We start from the raw sequence: 25,555 nt of genomic DNA, 5'->3' as shown, positions 1-25,555 counted from the left end.
CTCTCTCTCTCTCTCTCTCTCTCTCTCTCTCTCTCTCTCTCTCTCTGTCTCACATACTGTCTCACGCTCACACACTCCCTCACACACATGCGCAAACCATTCATTCAATGAACTGGACGTCGTGGCTTGTTTTGCCTCATGGGGTTATGTTATCCAGTGATTGATATGTGTGTCTTTGCATGCGTTTCACAGATCTCAGTATTCTATAGCTGTTAAAGCTGCATATCTAGTGCGTGTGTAGAGGAGCTTAGCGAGGTGTTTAATTATGACAGTCGGTAGCATGTGAAACACATGGAGAGGAGTGAACATCATGCTGTTAAACACACACACACACACACACACACACACACACACACACGTTCTTATCTTAAGCCAGCGTGTACCCTTTGAACAGTCGCCAAAGCAAATAGACAAACCTCCCTGCTGCAGACTGCAAGGCCTCAGTCCAGTGTTTCCTCTCCCACTGCCAATTACTCATTAATTTGACATTTTTTTCATGCTCCATTGCAGACCATTAGCAGTAGATGGACACGCTGAGAGTTACGAATAAGAAACTCAACACACTGCCCTTTCACAATGCGTCATCTGAGGAGTACAGAAATACCTTTTAGCTAGCGGAGACAGCGCGTACATCCGGTTTCTTCCTCATTTAGATACAAGACTGTATCACTGACTCCATTTAAAATGGTTGTATTACTGAAATGGTTATGGTTGTATAGCTCTGTAGTGATCTCCCACTCAGGCTCTTCCCCTGCTTAGAGTCGAGTCCGCAGAAACATATACTCATAAGTATATGAGTTGTGCTCATAAGTTTACATACCCCTTGAAAAAATTTTTTTTATTTAGTTTTGCCCTGAATAAGCTATTTCACATATCAGGTGTTTACATATAGTCCAACCCTGTCCAGGGTGGACTCCGCCTTGTGCCCGATGCTCCCTGGGATAGGCTCCAGGTTTCCCCGTGACCCTAAAAAGGATTAAGCGGTATAGAAGACGGATGGATGGACATATAGTCCACAAGACACCATAATAACTGAATTTACACAAACGAACCAGTTCAAAAGTTTACACACTCTCGATTCTTAATACTGTGTGTCGTTACCTGGATGATCAGCGACTGTGTTTATGTTTTGTGATGGTTGTTCATGAGTCCTTTGTTTGTCCTGTTCTTCAGAAAAATCCTCCAAGTCCTGCACATTCTTTACTTTTCCAGCATCTTCTGCATATTTGACCCCTTTCCAACAGCGACTATATGATTTTGAGATCCATCTTTTCATACTGAAGACAACTGAGGGACTCATACACGACTATTACAAAAGGAGCAAACATTCACTGATGCTCAAGAAGGCAACACGATACTTTAAGAACCAGGGGGGTGTAAACTTTTGAACAGGATGATCGGTGTAACATCTGTTATTAACATTTTGCAGATTCTGTGGGACTTTGGGTAGCCAGATGCAAACGAAACCTAAAAGAAGACTCTTTACCCTAAATTCACCTCCCTGCTCATCTGTTGCTGTGAAAGTTCATCGCTATGATATCCTGAATTGTGGACAGTAACCGGTCAAGCGTGGGTTTTTTTTGTGTGCAGGAGGAGTACCGTACCGAGGGCATCAGCTGGCATATGATTGACTACATTGACAACACAAGCTGTATCAACCTGATCAGCAAGAAACCCACAGCACTGCTCCACCTACTGGATGAGGAGTGCAAGTGAGTCTCAGTTGGAGAGCTGGATTTGATGTTACTGCATCTTACAGCTGAGGCTGTGATGGTGTACAGTATTATAAAATGTCCTAAATTATAGTTGTCTAATGCTGGAAAAGATCATCTAGCTTGGAAGTGATTCATCCGTATAGCTAGCTATGATGAACTGAATAAAGAGGATTAAGGGACAATGGACAAAGTGTGATCTACAGAAAACTGTGATATTGGGTATGAATGTATGTATGTATGTCTTTCTAAAAGTTTGACGTTTACAGTAGCTGACACTAAAAGGCGCATACACTAAGCTCTCTGAAGCCTAGTGTTAATTTCGTTATCGAAAACCTATGACTCGTCGACGACCTTCCCAACCACCCCCCCCCCCCCCCACGAGTAAGACAAGACGATGACGAGACGACACCGACGTCGTTAAACGCTAACTGTGACAGTATCGACATGCAATGTTGTCGACGGAAAAAAAGACGAGACTAAAACGTAGTTTTAAAAAATCCGAGCTTTACCAAAATCTCTTTATCTTCATTGACAGAAACGAGAAGATAAAATATTATACACTGGGTTTTTTTTCTTTTCTTCTAATTTACAATACAAATATCCTGTTCATTGGATGGCATGAGCAGGAGTTTCCTTTCCTGTGCCGCACACGGCGTATCGGGACTAAGCGAGCACAGTGCCGAGTACCTGTCAAACTAACGTTTGTAAGACAGCAACAGTTGGACTTGGGAGAAAGAGAAGATCTGATATTTCGGCCCATTTTCTGTATAATGAGGCTGAGGGGGGAAAAAACCCAAAAACAAATATTTTGGTATATCGGAAGGGAATCAGTGTAGAAAATCTGGAAAGAATACAACAAACCGCAAGAGGCATACGAAGGCTAACTTGCCCTAAAAAATTAAACAGGATAAGGTTGACTAAATATGATCAAAACTACGAAGGGCGTTAGACACAGGACTAAGCCTAAAACTAAGTTTAAAAATTAGCTGACAAAACGGAATGTGCACAGCCATATTGTAGCGGCATTTAGAGGCAACTGTAAAGCACAGGACATTCTGACTGCACATGCCCAGATCGGTTTTATAGCTCAGCACATAACTTAGAACAGCAGGAACAGAGACAAACCCAGATCATCTGCCTGACTTCCGACTTTCTCCAGCTTCCCCCAGGCTACGAATCAGACCCTGCTGGATAAGTTTAAGAGGCAGCACGAGGGGAACAGCTACATTGAGTTCCCTGCAGTCATGGAGCCAGCCTTCATCATTCGCCACTACGCAGGGAAGGTCAAATACAGCGTCAAGGTGTGTCCACATCGATTGTCCACATTATATCACATCCACGTTATATTACACCACATTTTTATTCGTATATTTGTTGTTATAGGAATTGATGCACTGAGAGAGAGGGAGAGAGAGAGTGTGTGTGTGAGTGTGTGTGTGTGTGTGTGTGTATGAGAATGTGGCTCTTAGGAAGGAAACAGAACACACAAACCACATGCACTGTCCTAATTTTGCTTTCTAATCTGATTGGTTAGATTTGCCTTTGGGTCTGATTTTATTTGAAGCACATGTTTAGCTGAGACTGTATTAGTCAAAGAACACTTCTTTTATACCAAAAGTATTGTTTGTCTGCGCACACACACACACACACACACACACACACACACACACACACACACACTATCACCTCTCTTTCTAAACCACACAAGTCAAGGACTCTTCTGTGACTCCGTTCACTGCCTCGAACACTTCCTCCAGTTTTACGCGTGTGTGTGTTGCCTATATACAGAGAGGACAACAGAAATGTAGATGGTGACTAGCATAGTTACAGAGCTGCAAAGAATCCCAGTCAGTGCTGTAACGTGGAGGTTCCCAATCACATCAACAATGTGGACAGGACTGGAGCACACGACAGTCGTGTGTATGCCACAGAGGGAAATGGAGGCCTCGGATGGGTTATTGTGTCCTTTCCTACCACCATGTAGCTTTGTCTTTTGAGTTTTTATGCTTTATTGTTTGATAAATGCTTTGAAATTTAAAATAACGTTATCCTGGAAATGTAATCCTTTTTAAAAATTTTTTTAAAAATTTGTTTGGACCGTGTTGTGTCGATGCACCATGACGCACACGTTTAGCGTACGAGAACGAGCCGTGGCGTTTCGGAACTTCTGCTGTAACTTATCTAATCTCTTCTCTTCCTATATAGGATTTCAGGGAGAAGAACACAGACCACATGCGCCCAGACATCGTGGCTCTGCTGAAGAGCAGTAAAAGCGCCTTTATCTGTGGCCTGATGGGAATCGACCCTGTGGCCACCTTCCGCTGGGCCGTGCTTAGAGCTTACTTCAGAGCAGTGGTGGCTTTTAGAGCAGCTGGAAAACGACATGGGGAGAAGAAGAGCAGTGAGTCCACACACACACACACACACACACACACAAACACATAAAATCATGTAGTTATGCACATGGTAATGAGTAAAATAAATCCTGCAGCATAATTTTGCATTACCATCCTTTCCTTTGAGCTGTAACATTCAAACCTAGTTCCTGATCCAGTCTGCCAAAAATAGTTCAAATGCAGTTCTAACCCTGCTGTGTCAGACGTTTCTGCCAAGTTACATATTTTCCCAAATACTCTTCATAATTACACGAGCTTTAATGAAGTGCCCGTAACGCATTCTTTCTAAACGCTAAAACTGGATGTTCTAAAGCGTGTAAACGTTTAAATAAATAATAATTAGGACTAACTAGGCAAGAATATGTGGATGTCTGTATATAAAAGAAGCAATAAGGATGAAGGATGCTCGTGAGCTAGTTGGAAAAGTCTTCAGAAATGGCACAACATGCACTTATTACTTCACAATCTGCCTTCTAATCAGAAATATGGTTGATTTGTTGGTGGAGCTGATGATGATGATGGCGGTGAAGGACCTGTCCATATAATTTGTGTGTGAAAACACACAGCTGTCATCACAACAGTTGGCTTCCAGGTGGTGAGTGGATGCTGGTATGTCTGCAGCTAGCTTCTCCTCACATAAATTCCTTTTTGAAATCCCGTTCATGTTCCATGTAGCCTGTACTCTGTTTTGTTGCCTTGCTACTCGCTGCCTGTGCAGTATATTTTATTATATGGCTGGCGTTCCAGTGTGATTAAATTAATCCGTTATTATTATTATTACTATTATTATATTATTATACAGTCCACTTGTTGAAAATGTGCGTTCAGGTAGACGTGATGCTGTCATGACCATCCTGGAAATCTCCGACTTGCTATCTCGGCTTCCAACGCTGCAGTATTTCTGCTGGTCTGTCCTTGGCCTGGCTGAGGGATCACTGCCTCTTCTGGATTGGTTTTTATGGATTCATTTATTGGACTTGCTTGATGTTCTAATGAGGTCTGTCTGAGATCATAGTTCTGCAGGTCATCCTGGTTCTCATTGGGGGATACTTATACTTGGAAAATCAACCTCAGTCCAAACGGTTTCCCTTAACTTCAATGCCTTAACCTTATCCTCAGGGGCTCACGTCGATATTTCTCGATACACAGTGATGAAATCGTATCTTGTTGAATCTGTGCTGGTCTGATTGCAGTAAATCATCTCTTTTGAAGAATCCATTGTACGATCTTGCTTTCATTGCCAAACAAAATCCAAGGAATCGTAAATACATGTCCTATAAAAAAAAATAAGGGAGCATGATGATCTTCATGATGTCATTGTGGACACAAGACTGGTCTTTTATGACTCCCCTACTAAGTTAGTTATCACGATATCTCAAGAACGAGCGCTTAATTGTTTGTAAGGCTTATACGGAGTTATCACTGTAACCAGAAGATGAACCGATTAGAGTTTGGAATTGATTCCAAATATTATCTACGTTAATCTGGATAAAATCGAAAACGTTTTGGCCTTCCATCCACACTGAGATGGCGTTTTTGTCCAGCAAAAAAACGCTCTCCCAGTAGTAGTGTGGACTGAGAAAACAGAGAGACTCAAAAACTATGATGTATTTTTCGTCATGCGATGCGGTCATGTGACCCATTCATCTCAACAAGCAAGATGGTGGGCGATGTTGTGGTGCAGTTATTGTGCCTGCTGTCCAGTTTGATCGCTTTGTGAAAGATTAATGTCACGTTGTACAACCTTCAGATTGTGTTTTTAAGCCTCACAGAAATGACGCATGCCAAAGCTTCTTGCGTTTTTGTTTTTTTTAAGCACACGCTGTATAGTGATGTAAGCTTTTTCAGACGTTTCAGCGTGGACGAGCAATTTTTAGAAAACGTTCGTCTGAAAACACCGGTGTAGATGAAGAGCGTTTTAAAAACGAAAATGCAGTGTTCAGATCTATCCAGATTAATGTGGACGTAGCCTCAGACGCGATCAAGGTCACAGCAAGGTCAAATTTCAGAAGTCGTTTTTTCTTATAGCTTCCTTCCTGTTCGAAGTATATTTTCAGCGTATTTCCGGCACAGTTTAGTAACAAGAAGGACTAGACTTGTAGCAGACGTTCTACTTGTTTATTATTTCTTTTTAATTAAACATAAAACCAACCACTTACATTTTTTTCTCCGTGTTATAAATATGTCTGTAGTACTGTTATTTAACTGCACTGTAATACTAAACCCTTTATACCTCTCTAAACTGACTTTAGACTGGTTTAAGTTCCATCTCACTCTCTTCTGACTCTGTAGGACTGTTTGTTTCCAATAGAGTATTCTTATTTCTTATATATCGGGCGGCTGTGGCTCAGGTGGTAGAGCGGGTTGTCCACTAATCGTAGGGTTGGCGGTTCGATTCCCGGCCCGCATGACTCCACATGCCGAGGTGTCCTTGGGCGAGACACTGAACCCCAAGTTGCTCCCGATGGCAAGTTAGCACCTTGCGTGGCAGCTCTGCTACCATTGGTGTGTGTGAGTGTGTGTGAGTGTGTGTGAGTGTGAATGGGTGAATGAGACACAGTGTAAAGCGCTTTGGATAAAAGCGCTATATAAGTGCGCCATTATTTCACACGTCTGATTGGGAATCACAGATGAATCACAGATGAATCACATGAACAAAGCGTCTTCTTTCCATCTGTAATGTGGTTAAAATGAGCAGTATTGTGTAATATTGCGAACAGTTAGTTCATGCCTTTGTCACTTTCAGACAATATTACCGTTAGTCATTACTGCTTGCTTGTCTAACATATGTTAACAGTAAGTTCCAAAAGTCCAAGAACTGTATCAGATGTATACTTACACACCTACCCACAACAACACACAACTCATAACTCATGTTCCATTACCTTTAGACTTTTTTCAATTTTTCACACCTTCCCACTCACTTCACACATCAAGTCTTTCTGTTCTCCATCAACCCCGTAGAAAAGCCGTGGGTGACGCATAATTTAGTTGCAGCTCTCCCTGACTGAACAGCTTTGCAATTTTGCACTCGGGTCTCCTTTATTGAACAATGGACTAGTTCAACAAACAGATTTCATATGAAAACCATAATGAAGTTTCCTTTGCTTTTACACTATCTGTTGTTACCCAGATGAGGACAGGTTCCCTTCTGAGTCTGGCTCTCAAGGTTTCTTCCTCTTAACAGCTTAGAGGAGTTTTTCCTCAACACCGTCACCACCGGCTCGCTCAACAGGGATAAATTCACACACTTAAAACCTGTATCCTGTGTTTTATATGTTTCTGTAAAGCTGCTTTGAGACAATGTCCGCTGTAAAAAGCGCTATACAAATAAAATGGAATTGAATTGAATTCAAGAGTTTGAAAAAAAAAAAAACATCATAAACTAGCCTCTGTAGTTTTAAGAAAGTTAACCCCACCTATTTAGAAATGCTTTTAACACCAGTACTCAGTACTTTTCTCTGGTTCTCTGGTTGCTGCTACTACCACCATCTCTAACATGTTATGTGCTATTGCTTTGACATACCGTGTGTTTTTGTGTTATAACTATCTTTAATGCTGCTAGTCTTACACTGCTCATACTGTTATACTGTAAGATAATATTTGATATTTTTATGCTTTGATGTTGTTACTGCTTTAAAATGTAGTACTTTGAATCTAGAAAATATTAATAAGGAGCATACTTGTTCAGAGAAAATGCACAGCTAGGCAATGTGCTATGTCACGTTGTTATTTAATCCCACTCTAAACTGTCGTTACTAATGTCTAACTGCGCGCACGTCGAGATAAAGATACTAATGTTTCTCTCCATTGCTCTGTTCCTTCCCTCTGTCACTAGGCTCTGACACTGCAGTGCAGTGCCCAGTCATTAAGAAGGTGGACAGCTTCAGTTTCCTGCATCACCCTGTGCACCAGAGAAGCCTTGAGATCCTTCAGAGATGCAAAGATGATAAATACAGTAAGGTTATATTGCTCACAGACCTCTTTTAACTGTTCACTTGTTCACATAGGTTGATAAAGGGAAATAAAGAAGGGAGTGTATTACTTTGAGCACTAACATACGGTAAAACTGGACTAGAAGGGCAGAGGTCATGACTAGGACCAATTAAACTGACACTATGAGAACAATATTTTATTCTATTTTGTTTATTCTTTGGTTAGCTAACTAGGCACCCAACCTATACGTTCCTGTGAATCAGTTACATGGTTGATTTTCTTAATATCTGTTAATATTTTGACCGAGTGGCATTAATTATTCGATATTGAACATTACAAACGGCATCTAATTTGAACTGGAACTGTCTGAACAGATGAGAGTTACCGGTCTGCAGTATCTGAAATTCAGCTCCACCTAGGCCAGCGGGTAAACAGCGTTAGAAGGGACCGAAACGTATCCGTTGCTGGATCTAGGCAGGAATTTCTCAGAGGAAATGACTTGATATGTCATATGGTAATGGACACAATGCAGTTCAGCCCCTGAAATGCTAAGGTCATACACTGTCTGGAACGGTTTCCTTTAGACAGTAGACCTCACCAGTGTGTTCAGATTTCAAGTTCAGTTTCATTTTATTACTTCAGTATGTTGTTTACAATGATTAGTGGTCATAACCAAGAAGAACTTGTATTGCATTGGTATATGTAATACAAGCAGATTTTTTTTTTATGTTATAATGACCATTATAGAAGTATTAACATGCTTAATATCTGGATCTCTTGAAACAGATTCCTGCATCACATGGAAGAATTCACGCAGCCCTCTGTCACACCTACAAGGCACCAACACTATCAATGAGAAAACAACAAGGTAGTTTCTGCTTCATTACGTAGGCTCTTCATATTACAGAACACAAAAAGAAATCAGTAACCTTCTCACCGGCTTGCTCTCTTTTCCTCCCTGGGCCTCAGAGACGGGTTCTCTGGGTGTAATGGTCGTAGCTCGAGGTCTGGTCGTCTGGCCTCCGCTTCCTCCTCTCATGAAGAAGATGGAATTTTTGTTAACGCCATGAGCAGCAAGTTACTGGAGAGAGCCCAGGGCATTTTGATGTAAGTCCCAGCGAGATCTTACAGAACAATAAGAAATCGTTCGAGTGCTTTTAATGATTCATGCGTTCTCCTGTACAGGCGCAACAAGAACTACAAAGCCAAGCTTTCCCTTCCCAAGGTACAGCCTCAGTGCAAGCAATCATTCTTAATACTGTTAAGCATTTCACACACTCAGTCAGTACAAGGCTATATTGCTTTGCTATATTCTTGAAAATTAAACATATAACGTTAATTTGCCCTTATTTTGTGTCCAGCATCTGTTAGATGTTAAATCCCTGAAGTACTTGAGCAGCTTGACACTTCATGATCGCATCACCAAATCACTCCTCCACCTGCACAAAAAGAAGAAACCGCCCAGCATCAGTGCACAGTTTCAGGTACGAAGCTAGGAAGAGGCCGAACCGCATTTCGAATGAGACGGTTAACGAGCAGTTACTTGCATTTACTGTTTCCTGTTGTGCAGGCTTCGCTGAACAAACTGATGGAGACCCTGGGCCAGTCGGAGCCCTACTTTGTAAAATGTATCCGTTCGAATGCAGAAAAGGTACTGCTAGCCTCTGCTTTGAGAGTTTTATTAGGTCCCGAAAGGGAAAACCATGTATGCCTACAGTGGGGGAAATAAGTATTGGAACGTGTCACCATTTTTTTTCAGTAAATATATTTCCAGTGAGGCTATTCACATAAAATTTTCACCAGACATCTAGAAACACGTTACTAACCCAGCTGATATTAATTTGCACAGATACGGGGTATAATTACTTACGGATTTCAGCTGGTTTTCACCTTGCCTTACCTTGCTTTTTCTTAGCGTGTTCAATGCTTAATAACCTTATTTCCGGACTTTAATGTTTTGAATTCTTTATATTTCCGGATCTCTCGAGTTAAGTCTGGTGAAAATTTCATGTGAATAGCCCCATAGGAAATATATTTACTGAAAAAAATGTTGAAGCGTCCAAATACGTATTTCCCCCACTGTAGGTTTCTTTTTGTTTCACGTGCTCGCTGTTTTTGTCTCTCAGCTTCCTCTACGCTTTAATGATGCATTAGTACTGAGACAACTGCGCTACACTGGAATGCTGGAGACAGTGAGGATACGCCAGTCTGGATACAGCATCAAATACACATTTCAGGTATTTCCTCACACGTTTCCTCACATAGTGGAAGGAAAATAGTAGTTGCAATTGTTCGGCAGACTAGAAGAGGGCATTGACTGACTGACTGACTGATTCCCCCTGCTGAAATGTACATGTGCAGGAATAACTAAAGATAATACCCTAGGTGGTATATACCTAATATGTTGATGAGCATTCTATTAATGCAGAGTTTTTTGGGGGTTTTTTTTTTCCATTTTGCTGACAAATTCCACTTCTTATTCACACGAGCAGTCCAATGACTGTAAAGACTGCAGCAAAAAAGGAGACAAAAAAATTCCAGATGCAATCTGGCTTTTTCTTTGTAATAAATCGGTTCAGTAAGCCATAACGTGTTGGTGAGCTGTCCTTAAGAAGCTGAAGGTCGTTAAATGCAATGTCTATGCATTGAGCTGCAGTATCAAGAAGTATTTATCGGCTATAATAACCAGCTGTCACTTTTCTACGATTTTACGTTACATTTCCTCCGTGCCATCTGTCTGCACCTTGGTTTGAACAGCAGTCACTATGTTGACATGCCTGACTCATAATCAGTTTATCGGCGAGTGCACGTCTGTATATCGCTAGGAGTTCCTGCATACGCAGAGACAAGAACGTGTGTAAGTATATGCAAGTGCTCACGCACATGAATACCTTCCATGCATATGCACGGTTTACATACAAACCTATGCATACCTACAGTTGATCAATGAGACCCCTGGTTCTCCCAAAGGCTCAGCTGAGTTTATTGTTTCTCTGTGTGTTTTTTCTAGGACTTTGTTCATCATTTCCATGTGCTGCTGCCTAGTGGCCTGAGTGCCGGTCAGGCTGGCATTCAGGACTTCCTGCAGGGAGTTCACCTCGATCTAGACGGCTACCAAGTGGGCAAAACCATGGTATCACCTCTGTTACTTTTTTCCAATCAGTGTATTCGCTCAAATGTTAGGCTTATGAATCTTATATGATTTCCTATTCACTAAGTATGTTTACTACAAACAGTATAGCAGCGCAATATTCTAGGCCCCTGCGGTAAACTTCAAACTTTCAGCCACAGAAAAAGCGTGATTCTGAACGTGCCTGTTGGAAACGGTTACTTCTGCAGTTTTACGACGCATACTTTATTTATTCAAATTGAAAATCGAGGACTTTTCTACATAAAGTGGCACATGGGGCATTTTATCAAAAGGGAAATGTATTTCAGCTGGTTTTAGGCAGCTGAAAGAAACATGTAATTAAGCAAAATGACACAAGCAAGAGTGAGGTTATACTGATCGTCAGCTGTGATGTTGTATGAGGTTATACAACACCACTGTGATTAACACAGGGAATCACAGCCGTGCTAATATTCAGTGTAACAGCACGATTGTGAGTGTGAGATTGTTTTTATACGACATTTTCATGAATAAGAAATCAATCTCGAGTAACTGACATTTCGGACACAATGTCGGTAAAAGTCCTGTTTATTTTTGCTCAGCGAACGGAAATACATCCCGAAGAAGCTATACTTCTCCGCTAGCTAGCTCACAATTATTTGTACCTTCCTGTTACAGGTGCATTCGATGAAATCGGCTTCTCTTCTTCCTTTTCATCTCCATCTGACGAGCTTTTGTATTTTAAGTCGGAAGTTACGTTCATGAAAATTGTAATATGTTCGCCATGTCCGCTGATGATGTCACTAACTCGACTGTAGTAACGGTTTCGGCAGGATTGTTGCTTGAATTGGAATTTTACGTGGTGAAAACAGACAAGCGGAGTGATACAAACAGTGAACTGTCCCAGTGCGTTTATAATAAATATAAGCACTCTTGGAGCACCGGCCGTCCAATCAGATAGAGAACCGTAAATAACAGTTGTACAAATGTGAATTGTATTTGTGCAGCGAGGTCTGCTCTGACAGCCTTAACTAACATGCTGAGGATAAAATACTTGATAAGCAAGTAGATTCGATGTTTATCTTGCAAGTCCTCAACAAGCTGACTGCTAGTGCCCATCACTAGTCTGAGTTACAGTTTAAACAAGATATTCTGTAACTTTTGGATATTTGTGATTCTGTAAAAAAAAAAGTACTAAGAGTATGTTTGTCTGCCTCTCTCTCTTTCTTTCTCTCTCTTTCTCTCTCTGTTTTTCTCTCTTTCTCTTTCTCTGTCTTTCTCTTTCTCTCTCTTTCTGTTTCTCTCTCTCTCTTTCTCTCTATCTCTCTTTGTCTCTCTTTCTCTATCTCTTTCTCTCTGTTTCTCTTTCGCTCTCTTTCTCTCTGTTTCTCTCTCTCTCTCTGTTTCTCTCTCTTTCTCGCTCTCATTCTCTTTCTCTCTCTCTTTCTCTCTCTCCCTCTCTCTTTCTCTCTCATTCTCTTTCTCTCTCTCTTTCTCTCTCTCCCTCTCTCTTTCTCTCTCTTTCTCTCTCTCTCTCTTTCTCTCTCTCCCTCTCTCTCCCTCTCTCTTTCTCTCTCTTTCTCTCTCTCTCTTTTTCTCTTTCTCTCTCTCTTTTTCGCTTTCTCTCTCACTCTCTCTCTCTCTCTTTCTCTCTCTCTGACCATCTCTCTTGCACAGGTGTTTTTGCGAGAGGCTCAGAGACAGAAGCTGCAGAACCTGCTCCACCAGGAGGTGCTGAGAAGGATCGTAGCTCTGCAGAGGAGATTCAGAGCCCTGCTGGAGAGACGAGCGTTTACCAATCAGAGACGTGCTGCACGTGTCATTCAGGTACACAAGAGCTCTTCCATCAAAAAGCCCTGCTAATCTCATGTATTCAGGGATGTGATCATTTATCCTCACTGAAGCACTGAGCATTTTCACTGCTCAGGATTTGTCTAGAATGGTCTCGTCAAAGCACGACTTTCACACTGGAAGAAAAGCACAATTAATTAGCAAGCTAGGAATGAAATAATCTTTACGCTGATTGTTTTTGTCACTATATTTGTTAAACTGGCTGTTTGTTTACCTAATGTAAAATGAATAAAATGAATGATTTTGTTTTTCTTTTAAAAGTAGATGCAGCTACTGTATAGGCAGAAAATACTGTATGGATTTTGGTACTAGATGGTCTGGTTTGTGTATTTTCTCACCCAACAGTCTCTAGAGTTTACACAGAATGGTGCAGTGGAAAAAAAAAAAAGACGTTGCATGAGCGACAGTTCTGTGGCTGGAAAATGGCCAGACTGGTTTGAGCTGCCAGGAAGAATGAAGTAACTCAAATAAGCACTCTTTACAACCGTGGTGAGCAGAAAAGCATCTCAGCAGGCACAACACATTAAACCTTGAGGCTGAAGGGCTACAACAGCAGTTGAAGATTAGAAAAACATCGCCTGGTCTTTGTCCTGTCTTCAACTGTCCAGTCTGTGTGAGTCTGTACCCATGACGTCAGCAGATTCTTGTTCTCGGCTGACAGGAAAGGAACCTGATGTGTCTTTTGCTCCTGTAGTCCATCCACCTCAAGGGTTGATGTGTTGTGCATTCTGAGATGCTTTTCTGCTCACCACGGTTGTAAAGAGTGCTTATTTGAGTTACTATAGACTTCCTGTCAGCTCAAATCAGTCTGGTCATTCTCCACTGATCCAGCTCATCAGTAAGGTGTTTCAGCCTGCAGACCCTCTGCACACAGGATGGAGTTTTTTGTTTGTTTGTTTGTTTGTTTGTTTTTCGCAACATTTTATGTAAACTCTAGAGACTGCTGTGTGTGAAAATTCCAGAAGATTTCTGAAAAACTCAAACCAGCTCATCTGGTCGTACCACCAAACATCCCATGATTAAAGTCCCAGAGATGACACTTTTTCCACATTCTGATGTGAACATTAACTGAAGCTCTTGACCTGTATCTGCATGATTTTATGCATTGTGCTGATGCCACATGATTGAATGATTGGATAGCTGCATAAAAGAGGTGTGCAGGTGTACAGGTGTTCTTCTCAAAGTGAGCCGTGTGCGTATATATACGTGATTTTCTATTGTACTTATGCAGATATCTTTCTCTGTCTTTTTTCAGCACTGGTGGCGTAAGTGTATGCTAACCCATAGCAGTGAGAGTGCTGGTGTTTCTGAGATGCAGCATGAGGCAGCGGTGTGTGTGCAGGCAGCGTGGAGAGGCTACAGGGAGAGAAGGCTCTATCTGCTGCAGAGGGACGCAGTGCTGCTGCTGCAGAGAAGCTGGAGACGATGTGTGCAGCAACAGAGACACAGAGCTGCATGTCTTATCCAGGCATTCTGGAGGGCACACAGGCAAAGGCAGAGATATTGGCAGCTATTTAAAGCTGTCGTAACACTGCAGGCTGCCTGGAGAGGGCGTCGGACTCGGCAGAGGTAACGCACTATTACGACCGGTTCAGAATGGAGATGAGAGCTTACTGTTTCTCAGTCTGTTGTCAAGCTATGAGTGTTATAGTCACTTACATTCAGTTGATTCTTTTTTTTTTTTCCTTTTAGCAGTAATAGAGTTTTCATATATTGTTAGATATATAAAATATAGATTGATATAATCTATATACACACTACCAGTCAAAAGTTTGTGGACACTCGAGTGAAATGTTTCTCATGATCTTAAAAGCCTTTTGATCTGAACGTGTATGATTAAAATGTTTGAAATTGGTGTTACAGACAAAAATATAATCGTGCCAACGTGTTCATTTCTTTCATTAGAAAACTAACATTTTATTTACAAACAAATCTTGTTTTAAACGAACGACTCGGAGCGAAACATTTCCGAAAAGCAGCCAGCGTAGGTGTGAGAACACGCCAAGAATACATTTCTGGAAATTGTAGGTAAAAAGGGTGTCTACTTTGAAGATGCTAAAATATTAAATTATTTTGATTTATTTTGGATTTTTTTATCACAACATAATTCCCATAGTTCCGTTTGTGTTACTGCAGAGTTTTGATGTATTTTGATGAAAGAATGAGTGTGTCTAAACTTGACTGGTAGTGTGTGTGTATATATATTGTTATTTTTGATTGAATATCACAATGATGCACTATTTTATTTCATTTCATTGCCATCATTACTTTTCTCCAGGTGTAGAAGTTTGCGAGAGGAGCAGAAGAGTATTAGAACAGACCATGGACAAGATAACGCACAAGAAGGCCTCCAGAACCTTACTGATACCAAGCCAACTTGCCTAGACTCACAGTTATCTCAGCCAAGCTCACAGGTTTCACAGGAGTGCAGAATGGATACTGAGACCCTGCCATCAGAGCTTTCCAGACCTCTGGATGACAGCACTCTTAAGAGCCGAGCCAAGAGAGAAAGCAGGAGGAAGAGAGAACTGGAACAGGCAACATTCAGTCTGAAATTGCTGAAGGTGCGATCCAATACTCTTCCCCTCGCTGGCGAACCAATCTCCCCAGAAAATAAAGCCTCTTCAAAAGCTCCTCTCTGTTCCTCCCTTCAGAGCTCCCTAGATAGCCATGAGAGCTTTGAGCTCCTTAGCGTTGATAACATGGAGCTGGAGGAAACTGACCTTCAAGGTCACGATCCCTCGTCTAAAAATCAGTCATCGTTAGTTGAGGAGAATAAAAGTGCTCTCATATTGGAGCCTGAATCTGAGAAATCACAACCGAAAAAGCCAGAACCAACAAGTCCAGTGCAGGCTGGCCAAAGCACCTCAAAGCCTCTGTTCTATATATCAGATGAAGTCAGTAGTCCTGTGCGCAATGAGCCACACACACCATCTAAGTTGAAGTCTGTTCGAGAGAAGAAAGAGTCTCTGGTGTTTGTCATCAGCATGCAGAAGGAGAGTCCCGTAGACCAGAGCAGCCTGGATGCTCTCGAGAGCCTAGAGAAGGAAGCAGAGCAGAAACCAGGCTCTGGCCAGCAGAAGAGCACATCATCAAGCGTACAACCCGGAAACGCTCCCGTGAATCCGAACCCAAGCGTCCAGCCATCTCCGGCGCCATCATCCGGTACAACCAGGATGATGGCACAGCAAATGACCTCGCAGCCCAGAAAGGAGGAGGACGCGGTCAAAATGCAAGCTCAGCAGAAGACGGTGACTCACAGTATCCGCGTCAGCATGAAGGAGAAAGCCACTAGTCTGGCCTTTTCTCCCAAACGCAGCAGGCTGACCTTCTCCAAGTGAGTGTGCTGAGTTCAAAATGAGAACACTTGATCATAAATCACTTTTAAGACTGAAATACAACTTCTATTACTTTCACTACCGTTAATGAAAATAAATGCTTTTTTTCCTGTCATATTTTTCCTGCATATACTGTGTGTAACCAGATAAGTTTGACCCATTACTCAGTGTGATATATAAATATATATATTTTTTCTTGTTGCCCCCCCCGAACCGCCCCCCCGCCCAGATCTGATAAAGACCTGGCAAATCAGGAGCGTTCTTTGACCTTGCAAAGAGAACGAACATCAGGTTTCAGATCGATGAAGAGCAGAGAGGTGAAGATCATATCTCACATACATACATGTCTTCTTATTCCTTCAGAATGATTATGACCCATTCCATTCCCAAGATTTACGTGTTACATGCATGTTGTTGTTGTTGTTGTTGTTGTTGTTGTTTTTGCATGTTTTCAGCATTTGTGATTTCATGAAATGTTTCAAAACTTTCATACTGCCTAAAGATTCATTTCAAGTGACATTTCATGTTTTGACCTCATAAGACCTCTGATGCATTTGACAACTTTTTCTTAAGTTGTTGTGGTTGAGTTTTGATGGACCGAATCGCTTTGTACGATCAGGTGGCCCGAGCCGGCCGCCAAAAGAAAACCCGCACGGCTCGGACTCGCTCGGACTTCCTGAGCCGTGCCTGTAGCACAGAGGCTGATACTGACGACGAGGACGATGAAGAATATGAGTACACGCCTGTGATCTCTCACACGCTGCCCCTCCTTGGAGAGTGTCCAGACTCTCCCAGCCGTGAGCAAGACTTCCACAGTGACTCAGAGATGGTAAACTGAGCCACAGCATTGACTCCAGCTCTGTTCTGAACACCCAACAGTCCAGTGCTCTTCTTTTTGCCACTGGCTCTAACGACTGACGCTAAATCTTGGTCTGTGGTTGCCACTAAGTCAACATTCTCTAACCAATGCCACACTTGTCTAGAAATATTAATAAGGATCATGACAGGATAAGTAATCATCTTAAACGGTGGAAGCCTCCAGTGAAAAAGCGATCGTTAGAATCTAGTCTTTGTGGAAAATGACCTTTCATTGGACATTATCCGGTCCATAAATCTGGCCACGTTTGTTGTGTTTGTTGGCGAATGTTGGCTTTGTGTAAAGAGGCCTTCTCTCCTAATCTCCTCCAGGTTGGTCCACCTGCTCTGGGTACTGGGTCTCTAGTGGGTGTTTCTGATTTTTTAACCCAGAGATATGGCTAACTCTCCTTTCTTTTTAACCCCAACCATCCTACAGTGAATTTGCACCCCCCCTTGTTTGTGACGATGAAGAGATTCTTCACCGAAGATCTAACAAAATGCTTGACATACACTAGTTTGACCTTTTTTGCACTGATAACCTGCATGGAGTAGATGTTCATTACCATTTCCCACTCTTTCCTTCGTTCATGAAATGCCACTCCTTCCCATTCACCGGTTCCTAGATGTTCATTCACGTGTCTCTTTTGTCTCTTAGTTCTGATTTCTACTTCTGCAATCTTCACATAAGCATATTTGTGGTGAGACACAGAGAAGGGGTTTATGAGGCAGCGTAGGTTTGTAGAGGAGCTGTTGTACACATGACAAACTCTTACCTGCAGCGCTGTGCATTGAGCAAACTCTGACCGATCAGGGAAGTATATCTGTCGAAACTGGTACGAGAATCCAAAGGTGCCAACATCTACCGCTTGCTATTGCGATACAGGAGCCGGCTGAAAACTACGCTTTGTACGATTTTTCATATAAAGCAGTGGTCGGACTAGACGCGAATAAATAAGTCACCTGGCAGAAAAGCCAATTCACTGAAGGGTAAAGGATGAGGGTTGTGAAAGATGCACGTTCGCTTCTAGTAGTAGTTAGATTTGCTTTATCTAGGTCGATTTGAACCGTGAATTCATGAGCTTCTGTCTTATGATCCAGTAGAAGTCAAGTGGGTGTTTTTGGGCAGTTAAACAAACGTATGAGCTACTTATTATTAGATCATACCAGACTTTTGCCAGGCAGTTTCCTTGACATGTACGTTAAACATAGCCATCTCGTCTATGACCCATGTACACTAGGGTATTTGTTGTAAAATTCTGTTTGTTCTCTCGGACTGCGAGGAATTTCTTTTTCTAGCAACGTTGGCACCGTTGAGGATCAGATACTTAACTCGGACACAAAAGCAGAATGAAGATGGTTGGTAGATGTGCAGTGTTACTACAAGCACCTATATAACCCGTCTTCGAAACATTGCTAAAACAGTGGCGCGACAAGGAATTATTGGACAGAGATGAGAAAGTTCTTGCTCTGTGCAAGTGTTTTGACAGACACCTGTGCTTGATAGCTATAAGTTTGCAGAGATTCAGAAGTATAAATCATCTCTTAATGCATAAAATACGACTAGAATGAAACCTGTATATGTAGTTGTTGCTGTAATTGTCACAGCCGGGAGACCGGTGTATTCTGCTTTGAATATGGGTCTTTATAGACTTCCCTGTCTCTTCATAGCCCGCTCAGAAAGATCAGAAGCGGCTCCAGAAGACCATGTCCTCAGGAGATCTGGGAAAGGTCGACTCATTGAGAAAGTCCTCCAACTCGGATGGCAGGTCAGAGAGCATTTCAACCTCGCGGGTTTTTTTTTTGTTTCAGATTTAAGATCGATCGTGTTGTTCTCCATACAAATTCATTTACTCTTGTTCCGTTCTGCTTCGCTGGACTGCTCAGTGGGGTGAGGGGTAAGATGCGCTTCTGGGGAAAGGGAAAGCATGGTGATAAGAAGATGTCCATCAGGGGACACTCAGCAGATGCCGATCTCACAAAGACTCGCAATGGTAAGAATGCAGAAAGAGCGGCTCTTCTTGTGCTTTAGCGACTCTACTGTTCAAATACTATTCGAATTGTTTTTTTTAATGCTTACGTATAATATTTTTCAGAAATCTGTGAATATTAGGAAAATGATGCAACTTATGTATGGAATTGAGGCATGCCCAGGCATTGATTACTGACTCGAAAAGTCGAAAGAGCTATGTCAGTCTTTAAATATTTAAAGAGATGAATGAATAAATCTGTCATAATGCAGTATGATACAGCAGTGTCAGGTTGTCTGTGATCTCTCTCTCTCTCTCCCTCTCTCTGTCGCTCACTCTCTCACTCTCTCTCTCTCTGTCTCTCTCTCTCCCTCTCTCTATCGCTCACTCTCTCTCACTCTCTCTCTCTCTCTCTCCCTCTGTCTATCGCTCACTCTCTCTCGCTCTCTCTCACTCTCTCTCACTGTCTCTCTCGCTGTCTTTCTCTCTCACTCTCTATCTCTCTTTCTCTCCCTCTCTCTCTCGTGCTCTCTCTCATTTTCTCTCTCTCACTCACTCTCCCTCTCTCTCTCTCCCTCACTCTCTCCCTCTCTCTTTCACTCTCTCACTCTCTCTTCCTCTCTCTCTCCCTCACTCTCTCTCCCTCTCTCTTTCACTCTCTCTCACTCACTCTCCCTCTCTCTCTCTCTCTCTCTCTCTCTCTCTCACTCTCTTACTCTCTTACTCTCTCTCCCTCTCTCTGTCCATCTCTCTCTCCCTCTCTCTCTCACTGTTTCTCTCTCTCTCTCTCTCTCTCTCACTGTCTCGCACTCTCTTGCACTCTCTCTCACACTTTCTCTCGCACTCTCTCTCTCACACTCTCTCTCTCTCACTCTCTCTCTCACTCTCTCTCTCTGTCTCTCCCTCTCTCAGGCTCTCCTTCTGCCAGTCCTGATCACAGCAGAGCAGCAGATCATGGTCGGGACAGCAAGGAGAACAGGGAGCCAGAAATGAGAATGATGACGATGAAGCGGAGGCGGAGTGTGAAGATTAGCAGCATGCCTCAGGAGCCGTCTCCATGGCAGAACGACTCTCTCCATATCCTCACTTGTACAGCAGACTACTGCAGCATGAACGACTTCCTCATGAAGAAGGTAGATTTCGGATTCTCCAAGCGTCACACTGTCGTAGGATCGAAAGAAACCACATATCATTTGAAGCATGAACTCACGATCGAAAACCAATTCCTATTTCATCGAAATGTCCTTAAATTGTCATGTGACAGATAAATGACCTGGAGACTGAGGACAGTAAGAAGGACACTCCTGTCGATGTGGTCTTTAAGAAGGCGCTAAAAGAGTTTCGTCTCAACATCTTCAATTCCTACTCCACGGCCCTGGCTGTAAGAACCTCGCTGACATTTAGTCGCATTTAGTCTGAAATGGATCAAACAGCAAGATGACGACGGATTTACAAAATGCAAACACGTCCCATTTTAAACAGTCCATATTTTTCTATATCGCGTTCGTACACACCGTGTTTACTCTCTCTCTTCTCTGTCACAGCTGGATGATGGCAAGAGCATCAGGTATAAGGATCTGTATGCACTGTTTGAGCACATTCTGGAGAAGAGCATGCGTCTGGAGCAGAGAGACTGGTCAGAATCACCAGTTAAGGTCTGGGTCAACACCTTTAAAGTCTTCCTGGATGAGTTTGTGACTGAGTACAAACCCACGCATGGCACCATCAGCAAGGTAAGTGATGGTAATCTCTTACCTGGAAATGTTGTATGTCTAGATGTTTATCTCTGATTCGGTGACTCTGTCTTACAGGCTCCCAAACCAGAACGCAAGAAGAGAAGGAAAAAGGAGGCAGACATTGTGAGATATTTCCTTGCTGTTTGCGATTTTTTATTTTTATTTTCTTTTAGCGCTGTGTTTCGAGCCATTGTAACGTGTGAAACACTGAATAGTGTGTTTATCTGTCGAAGCCTGAACACTAAGCTCACTCGAAATCTCTGTTGGCCCCTGCAGGTGGAGGAGCACCTGGGTCACATTTTCAAGTCCACTCAGTACAGCATTCCCACATACTGCGAGTACTGCTCTTCTCTCATTTGGATGATGGACAGAGCATGTGTCTGCAAATGTGAGTTTTTTATGGAAAGCTTGTTTGATATTGTAAATCTTCCTGTATGTAATTTTGATCGGCGTGAGAGCGCTGTAATCCGATTGGCTCCCTTTAACCCTATACATGTCGCTGAATGATTTGATTAGACTTCTTTGCAACATCCTTTTCCTCCTCTCTCACTCCTTCTGTCTGATCTCTTCAAGCTTCTACCCATTCTTACCATGTTGAACAAGGAGTGGTCTTATGTCTTCCATATTTATTATTTTGAACTGCCTGTCATTCTGTTCAGCGGCGAGATGTTGACACCGACGTTGCTTTGTTTTCTCTCACAGTGTGCCGCTATGCCTGTCACAGGAAGTGCTGCTTAAGGATGACGACTACATGTAGCAAAAAGGTACAAGAATGTGTGTGTGTGTCTGCAATACATTGACCCTGTTCTGTATTAGGCTTAAGAGAGAGAGAGATATATATATATATATATATGTAATGTTATATATATTCTCTTACTCTGTTCTGAATGTTTTCAACCAGAGCGAAAGCATTTCATTTATCTGAAATACTTGCTGGTTTATCTGCGTGCAGTTTGACCCAGAGCAGTCTTCGCGGCAGTTTGGCGTGGAGCTGTCTCAGTTAACCAGCGATGACAGAGCTGTACCTGTGGTGGTGGAGAAGCTCATCAACTACATAGAGATGCATGGGCTCTACACAGAGGGCATCTACAGGAAGTCTGGGTCAACCAATAAAATCAAAGAGCTGAAGATGGGACTGGACACAGGTGAATCACATCTCTTTAGTCCAAATGGGCAAAACTTATTTGTACAAGCATTGTAAGCGTAACTAGGATATTATAAAAACTACAGTAGACTTTTAGTGTGGTCGATCATCTTTGATGAGCTATAGTAGCTATATCAACCTGCAGTTTTCATAGGGGTGTCCTGGTGAAATTCCCCCACTGGCCCTTATCTATCATGGCCCCCTAATAATAATAATCCCCATCTCTGAATTGGCTACATCACTCTCTCCTCTCCACTAATAGAGGGTGTGCACGTGACGTCACGGTAGCCAGAACTCGCCGCGGTCACGCCCACTGGGTAGTAAAAAGACTGAGCGGCAGCATTAGTGTACAGCGTGAATTCTGCGAAAACACACACACACAAACAAACGCGTCTAAAATGGGAAAAAGCTGTTGTGAGATCGACTATGCTAACAGATTCAACAAAAATTAGGAGCTATCTTTTTACTGAGTGCCAAAAAACAAAACCATTCACTCACTGTTTACTAAGTGGAGCAGTGTAAGTGTAAGATCTTTTGGTATGTGGTGTTCATGTTGTACAATGATGAATAATTTGCTACATAATTCTTTTTAAAAGCTGCCTATTTCCATTGATGAATAACGGGGACTTATTCATTCTCTGACTGTGTTTTACCTTCACAAATATATAACGTTAGTAAGTGGAAGCAGTGTTAGCGACAGACAAACTAGGACTAGCTAGCTTACGGTTTACCAGATGAAATAATAGAATAAAATAAAAAACATTTGTACATACCTGTCCACATACAACCAGAATGTTTATTGGTGTTCTTGTCACTTTAATTTCTCCAGCAAATCCCGCCTTGAAGTAGGACCAAGCGTCAAGGCTTTTGTATGCGTTCAGGCTTTGTTTAGTGTATTTCCCTGGCGTCAAAATCAGGTACATATAAATGTGGGGAAAACCGATTTCTGGCCACATGCCGATGTCCATGGATCACAGGTTCTTGGGCAAGTTGTAAGGGTCACTGTCGAGTCCAACTGCCTTTAATTGAAGCTGATACTCGTTAGTTATACTAGCGTTTTTGTAGCTTCCCCTATTAAAATCAGCCATTTTGCTGGATGTTTTGCCACTTAGTCTGGCCGAGGGGGGCGTGTTCCCGCGAGAAAGTGACGTCAATGCATACCCTTTATAGCCGATGTATGGTGGGCGTTCTGGCGCACTATGGCTGCCGTCGCATCATCCGGGTGGACGCTACACACTAGTGGTGGTTGAGGAGATCCCCTCTCCCCCAGTACTATGTAAAGCGCTGAGAGTGTCTAGAAAAGCGCTATATAAATGTAACTGTAACTAACTAGAGTACAATTAAGCAGCGAGCCAGAAACCCTAAATACATATAGTACTATTATTTACTATATTGTTAGCAGTTAACAGTGGTTTCAAAAAAAAAAGAAAAAGAAAAATCTAGCCACATATTTAAGAAGTACGGAAGTACCGGTGCTAAATTGTCGTCGCTAATTAGAGCTTTTATACTCTATAATAAATATTATTATAAAATGAAATACTTGATATTTCTACAAATTTAACTCCTTAGTGTCCTTTGGGGAAAATGTCTGACTGTATGTTTTGGATATTTTCTTGTTATGCTTCCTCAGTAAAGCTGATGTTACTGTGCACACACGAAAAAAAAAAAAAAAACCCACAGCATAATAATGTTTTAAGGTCATATAGTCACCCTGCATGCTGGTTCTTATTTCAGACGCTAATGCTGTGAATCTGGATGACTATAACATCCACGTTATTGCCAGCGTGCTGAAGCAGTGGCTGCGGGACCTTCCCAATCCTCTGATGACCTTTGAACTTTATGAGGAGTTCCTCAGGGCAACAGGTACGGTGACCTATAGTTGGTCTCTTGAGCAGACGTAACCTTGTTTCCATTGAACTTATGGCTCCTTCGATAGTTCTACTGCAGCTTATTGCGATGTTGCTTGGTTCAGGTTTGCAGGACAAGAAAGAATTGGTGAAAGGTGTGTATACAGTGATCGATCAGCTCAGCAGGACTTACCTGAGCACACTGGAGAGACTCATCTTCCACCTAGTCAGGTGAGGCAAAGAAAGTACCTCATTTACAAAGACTGCATGTGGTTTTAACTCGTAACATTTTGCTTTACTATAGATTTGCATGTGCAAAAGACCCGGTAACACCCTGAGAGAACACCTAAACGGGTTTACTAACAGGGCCATGTGTTGTCTGTTCTGCTTTTTTAATGAATATGCAGAAATTATGTGGAAAATTATGAGAAAGTCTGTTGAATCATGACTCAGCATGCTCTCATATCTGCACTTGTTTATTTTGCATGAAGTATGATAAGTTTCAGCTTTTCCTGGGGGTCTCTTCGAGATCCGAATTTGCCACAGCTGTCGAGAACAAAAAGCGATCGATTGTAAATTACCCACAACGTTACTACCCTACGCTAACTGCGCTTGAGTTATCACGTTGCACGTACAAGTTAATTTAGCACGCATTATTCTGAATCTCAGTGACTCAGGCAATACATGTGCCATTGGTAATTTGAACTTTAATAAGACCGAAAAGATTCTCCCCTTAATGTATATCTGTTTTTCAGGATCTCATTGCAGGAGGAGACGAACCGGATGAGCGCTAATGCTCTGGCCATTGTGTTTGCTCCCTGTATCCTGCGGTGTCCTGACAGCATTGACCCTCTACAGAGTGTACAGGACATCGGCAAGACCACTGCGTAAGACATCCACCTTGCGCATATTTATTATGTACGATTCGAAGTCTGTATATATAACGTTGTTGATTTGTGCCTCAGCTGTGTGGAGCTGATCATCGGTGAACAGGTGAATAAATACAGAGCCAGACTGAAGGACATCAGCACTCTGGAGTTCGCTGAGAGCAAAGCCAAGATCCGTCTCACGCACATCAGGAGGTCAATGGTATGAGTACTGATGACGATCCGGAATCAGTTCTTTACATCATCCATCTTTTCGTGTTGATATTTGATTAACAAACAGCTCCATATATGGGTACTTGGCAAGAAATCATCTTTTCCGCATGTGTTTGGAGACGTTCCCATCCCAATAACCCCTTTCTCCCCTCTTCCCCTCACTTACCCCTCCTTCAGAAACCAGTACTAATCGCTGTTAGGTTTATGAGCATGAGCCGAACTGCCACCTCGGTATGTATGATTGAGCACCGTAATCTCTTAACGCTGTGTAGTCCTTGTAATCGGCATCCGTGTAGCGTTGTCGCTAACATTGTCAGTCCTTCGTTGTCTTGTCACCTGTTCGCTCTGTAGGAAATGTGTAGCTTGAAAAGGGTTGTTAAATGAAGTGGATGGATATGTAATAAACTGGCCTTCTTTTGTCCCGTAGGCAGTGTCTGAGCAGGCTGATTGTTCTTGTCCACATGGTTTGTCTTGCAGCTGTAAGGTTAATTACAACGCTGGATTCATGGGATAGCAAGATAGCTGTATCCATAATGTTCCTCTGCTGTTTGGAAATTC

The 25,555-nt window shown here is 42.3% G+C and overlaps 1 protein-coding gene across 7 annotated transcripts in view; it reads left to right on the top strand.

Annotated features, from left to right (window-relative positions):
* The window catches only part of myo9ab (myosin IXAb), a 106,883-nt gene that overhangs the window by 74,042 nt on the left and 7,286 nt on the right, over positions 1 to 25,555 (top strand). For 5 of the 7 annotated variants that reach the window (XM_053641523.1, XM_053641521.1, XM_053641520.1 and 2 more), the window contains exons 12-39: positions 1,591 to 1,712; positions 2,875 to 3,016; positions 3,921 to 4,116; positions 7,950 to 8,069; positions 8,834 to 8,915; positions 9,017 to 9,154; positions 9,233 to 9,272; positions 9,409 to 9,531; positions 9,618 to 9,698; positions 10,174 to 10,284; positions 11,058 to 11,180; positions 12,834 to 12,983; positions 14,263 to 14,576; positions 15,286 to 16,344; positions 16,575 to 16,662; positions 16,965 to 17,174; positions 18,872 to 18,969; positions 19,088 to 19,194; positions 20,083 to 20,303; positions 20,435 to 20,551; positions 20,715 to 20,903; positions 20,982 to 21,294; positions 21,609 to 21,670; positions 21,859 to 22,051; positions 23,785 to 23,913; positions 24,023 to 24,128; positions 24,653 to 24,784; positions 24,863 to 24,986. In XM_053641523.1, the coding sequence (XP_053497498.1) occupies positions 1,591 to 1,712; positions 2,875 to 3,016; positions 3,921 to 4,116; positions 7,950 to 8,069; positions 8,834 to 8,915; positions 9,017 to 9,154; positions 9,233 to 9,272; positions 9,409 to 9,531; positions 9,618 to 9,698; positions 10,174 to 10,284; positions 11,058 to 11,180; positions 12,834 to 12,983; positions 14,263 to 14,576; positions 15,286 to 16,344; positions 16,575 to 16,662; positions 16,965 to 17,174; positions 18,872 to 18,969; positions 19,088 to 19,194; positions 20,083 to 20,303; positions 20,435 to 20,551; positions 20,715 to 20,903; positions 20,982 to 21,294; positions 21,609 to 21,670; positions 21,859 to 22,051; positions 23,785 to 23,913; positions 24,023 to 24,128; positions 24,653 to 24,784; positions 24,863 to 24,986 (4,890 nt within the window). The remainder of the gene's footprint in view (positions 1 to 1,590; positions 1,713 to 2,874; positions 3,017 to 3,920; positions 4,117 to 7,949; positions 8,070 to 8,833; positions 8,916 to 9,016; positions 9,155 to 9,232; positions 9,273 to 9,408; positions 9,532 to 9,617; positions 9,699 to 10,173; positions 10,285 to 11,057; positions 11,181 to 12,833; positions 12,984 to 14,262; positions 14,577 to 15,285; positions 16,345 to 16,574; positions 16,663 to 16,964; positions 17,175 to 18,871; positions 18,970 to 19,087; positions 19,195 to 20,082; positions 20,304 to 20,434; positions 20,552 to 20,714; positions 20,904 to 20,981; positions 21,295 to 21,608; positions 21,671 to 21,858; positions 22,052 to 23,784; positions 23,914 to 24,022; positions 24,129 to 24,652; positions 24,785 to 24,862; positions 24,987 to 25,555) is intronic. The other 2 variants (XM_053641525.1, XM_053641526.1) reach the window with 2 other exon arrangements.

This window comes from Ictalurus furcatus, chromosome 14, assembly GCF_023375685.1.
Source record: "Ictalurus furcatus strain D&B chromosome 14, Billie_1.0, whole genome shotgun sequence".
Taxonomy (NCBI): domain Eukaryota; kingdom Metazoa; phylum Chordata; class Actinopteri; order Siluriformes; family Ictaluridae; genus Ictalurus; species Ictalurus furcatus.
The sequence above is the reverse complement of the archived record's forward strand: the minus strand, read 5'-3'. Positions and strand labels throughout refer to the sequence as shown.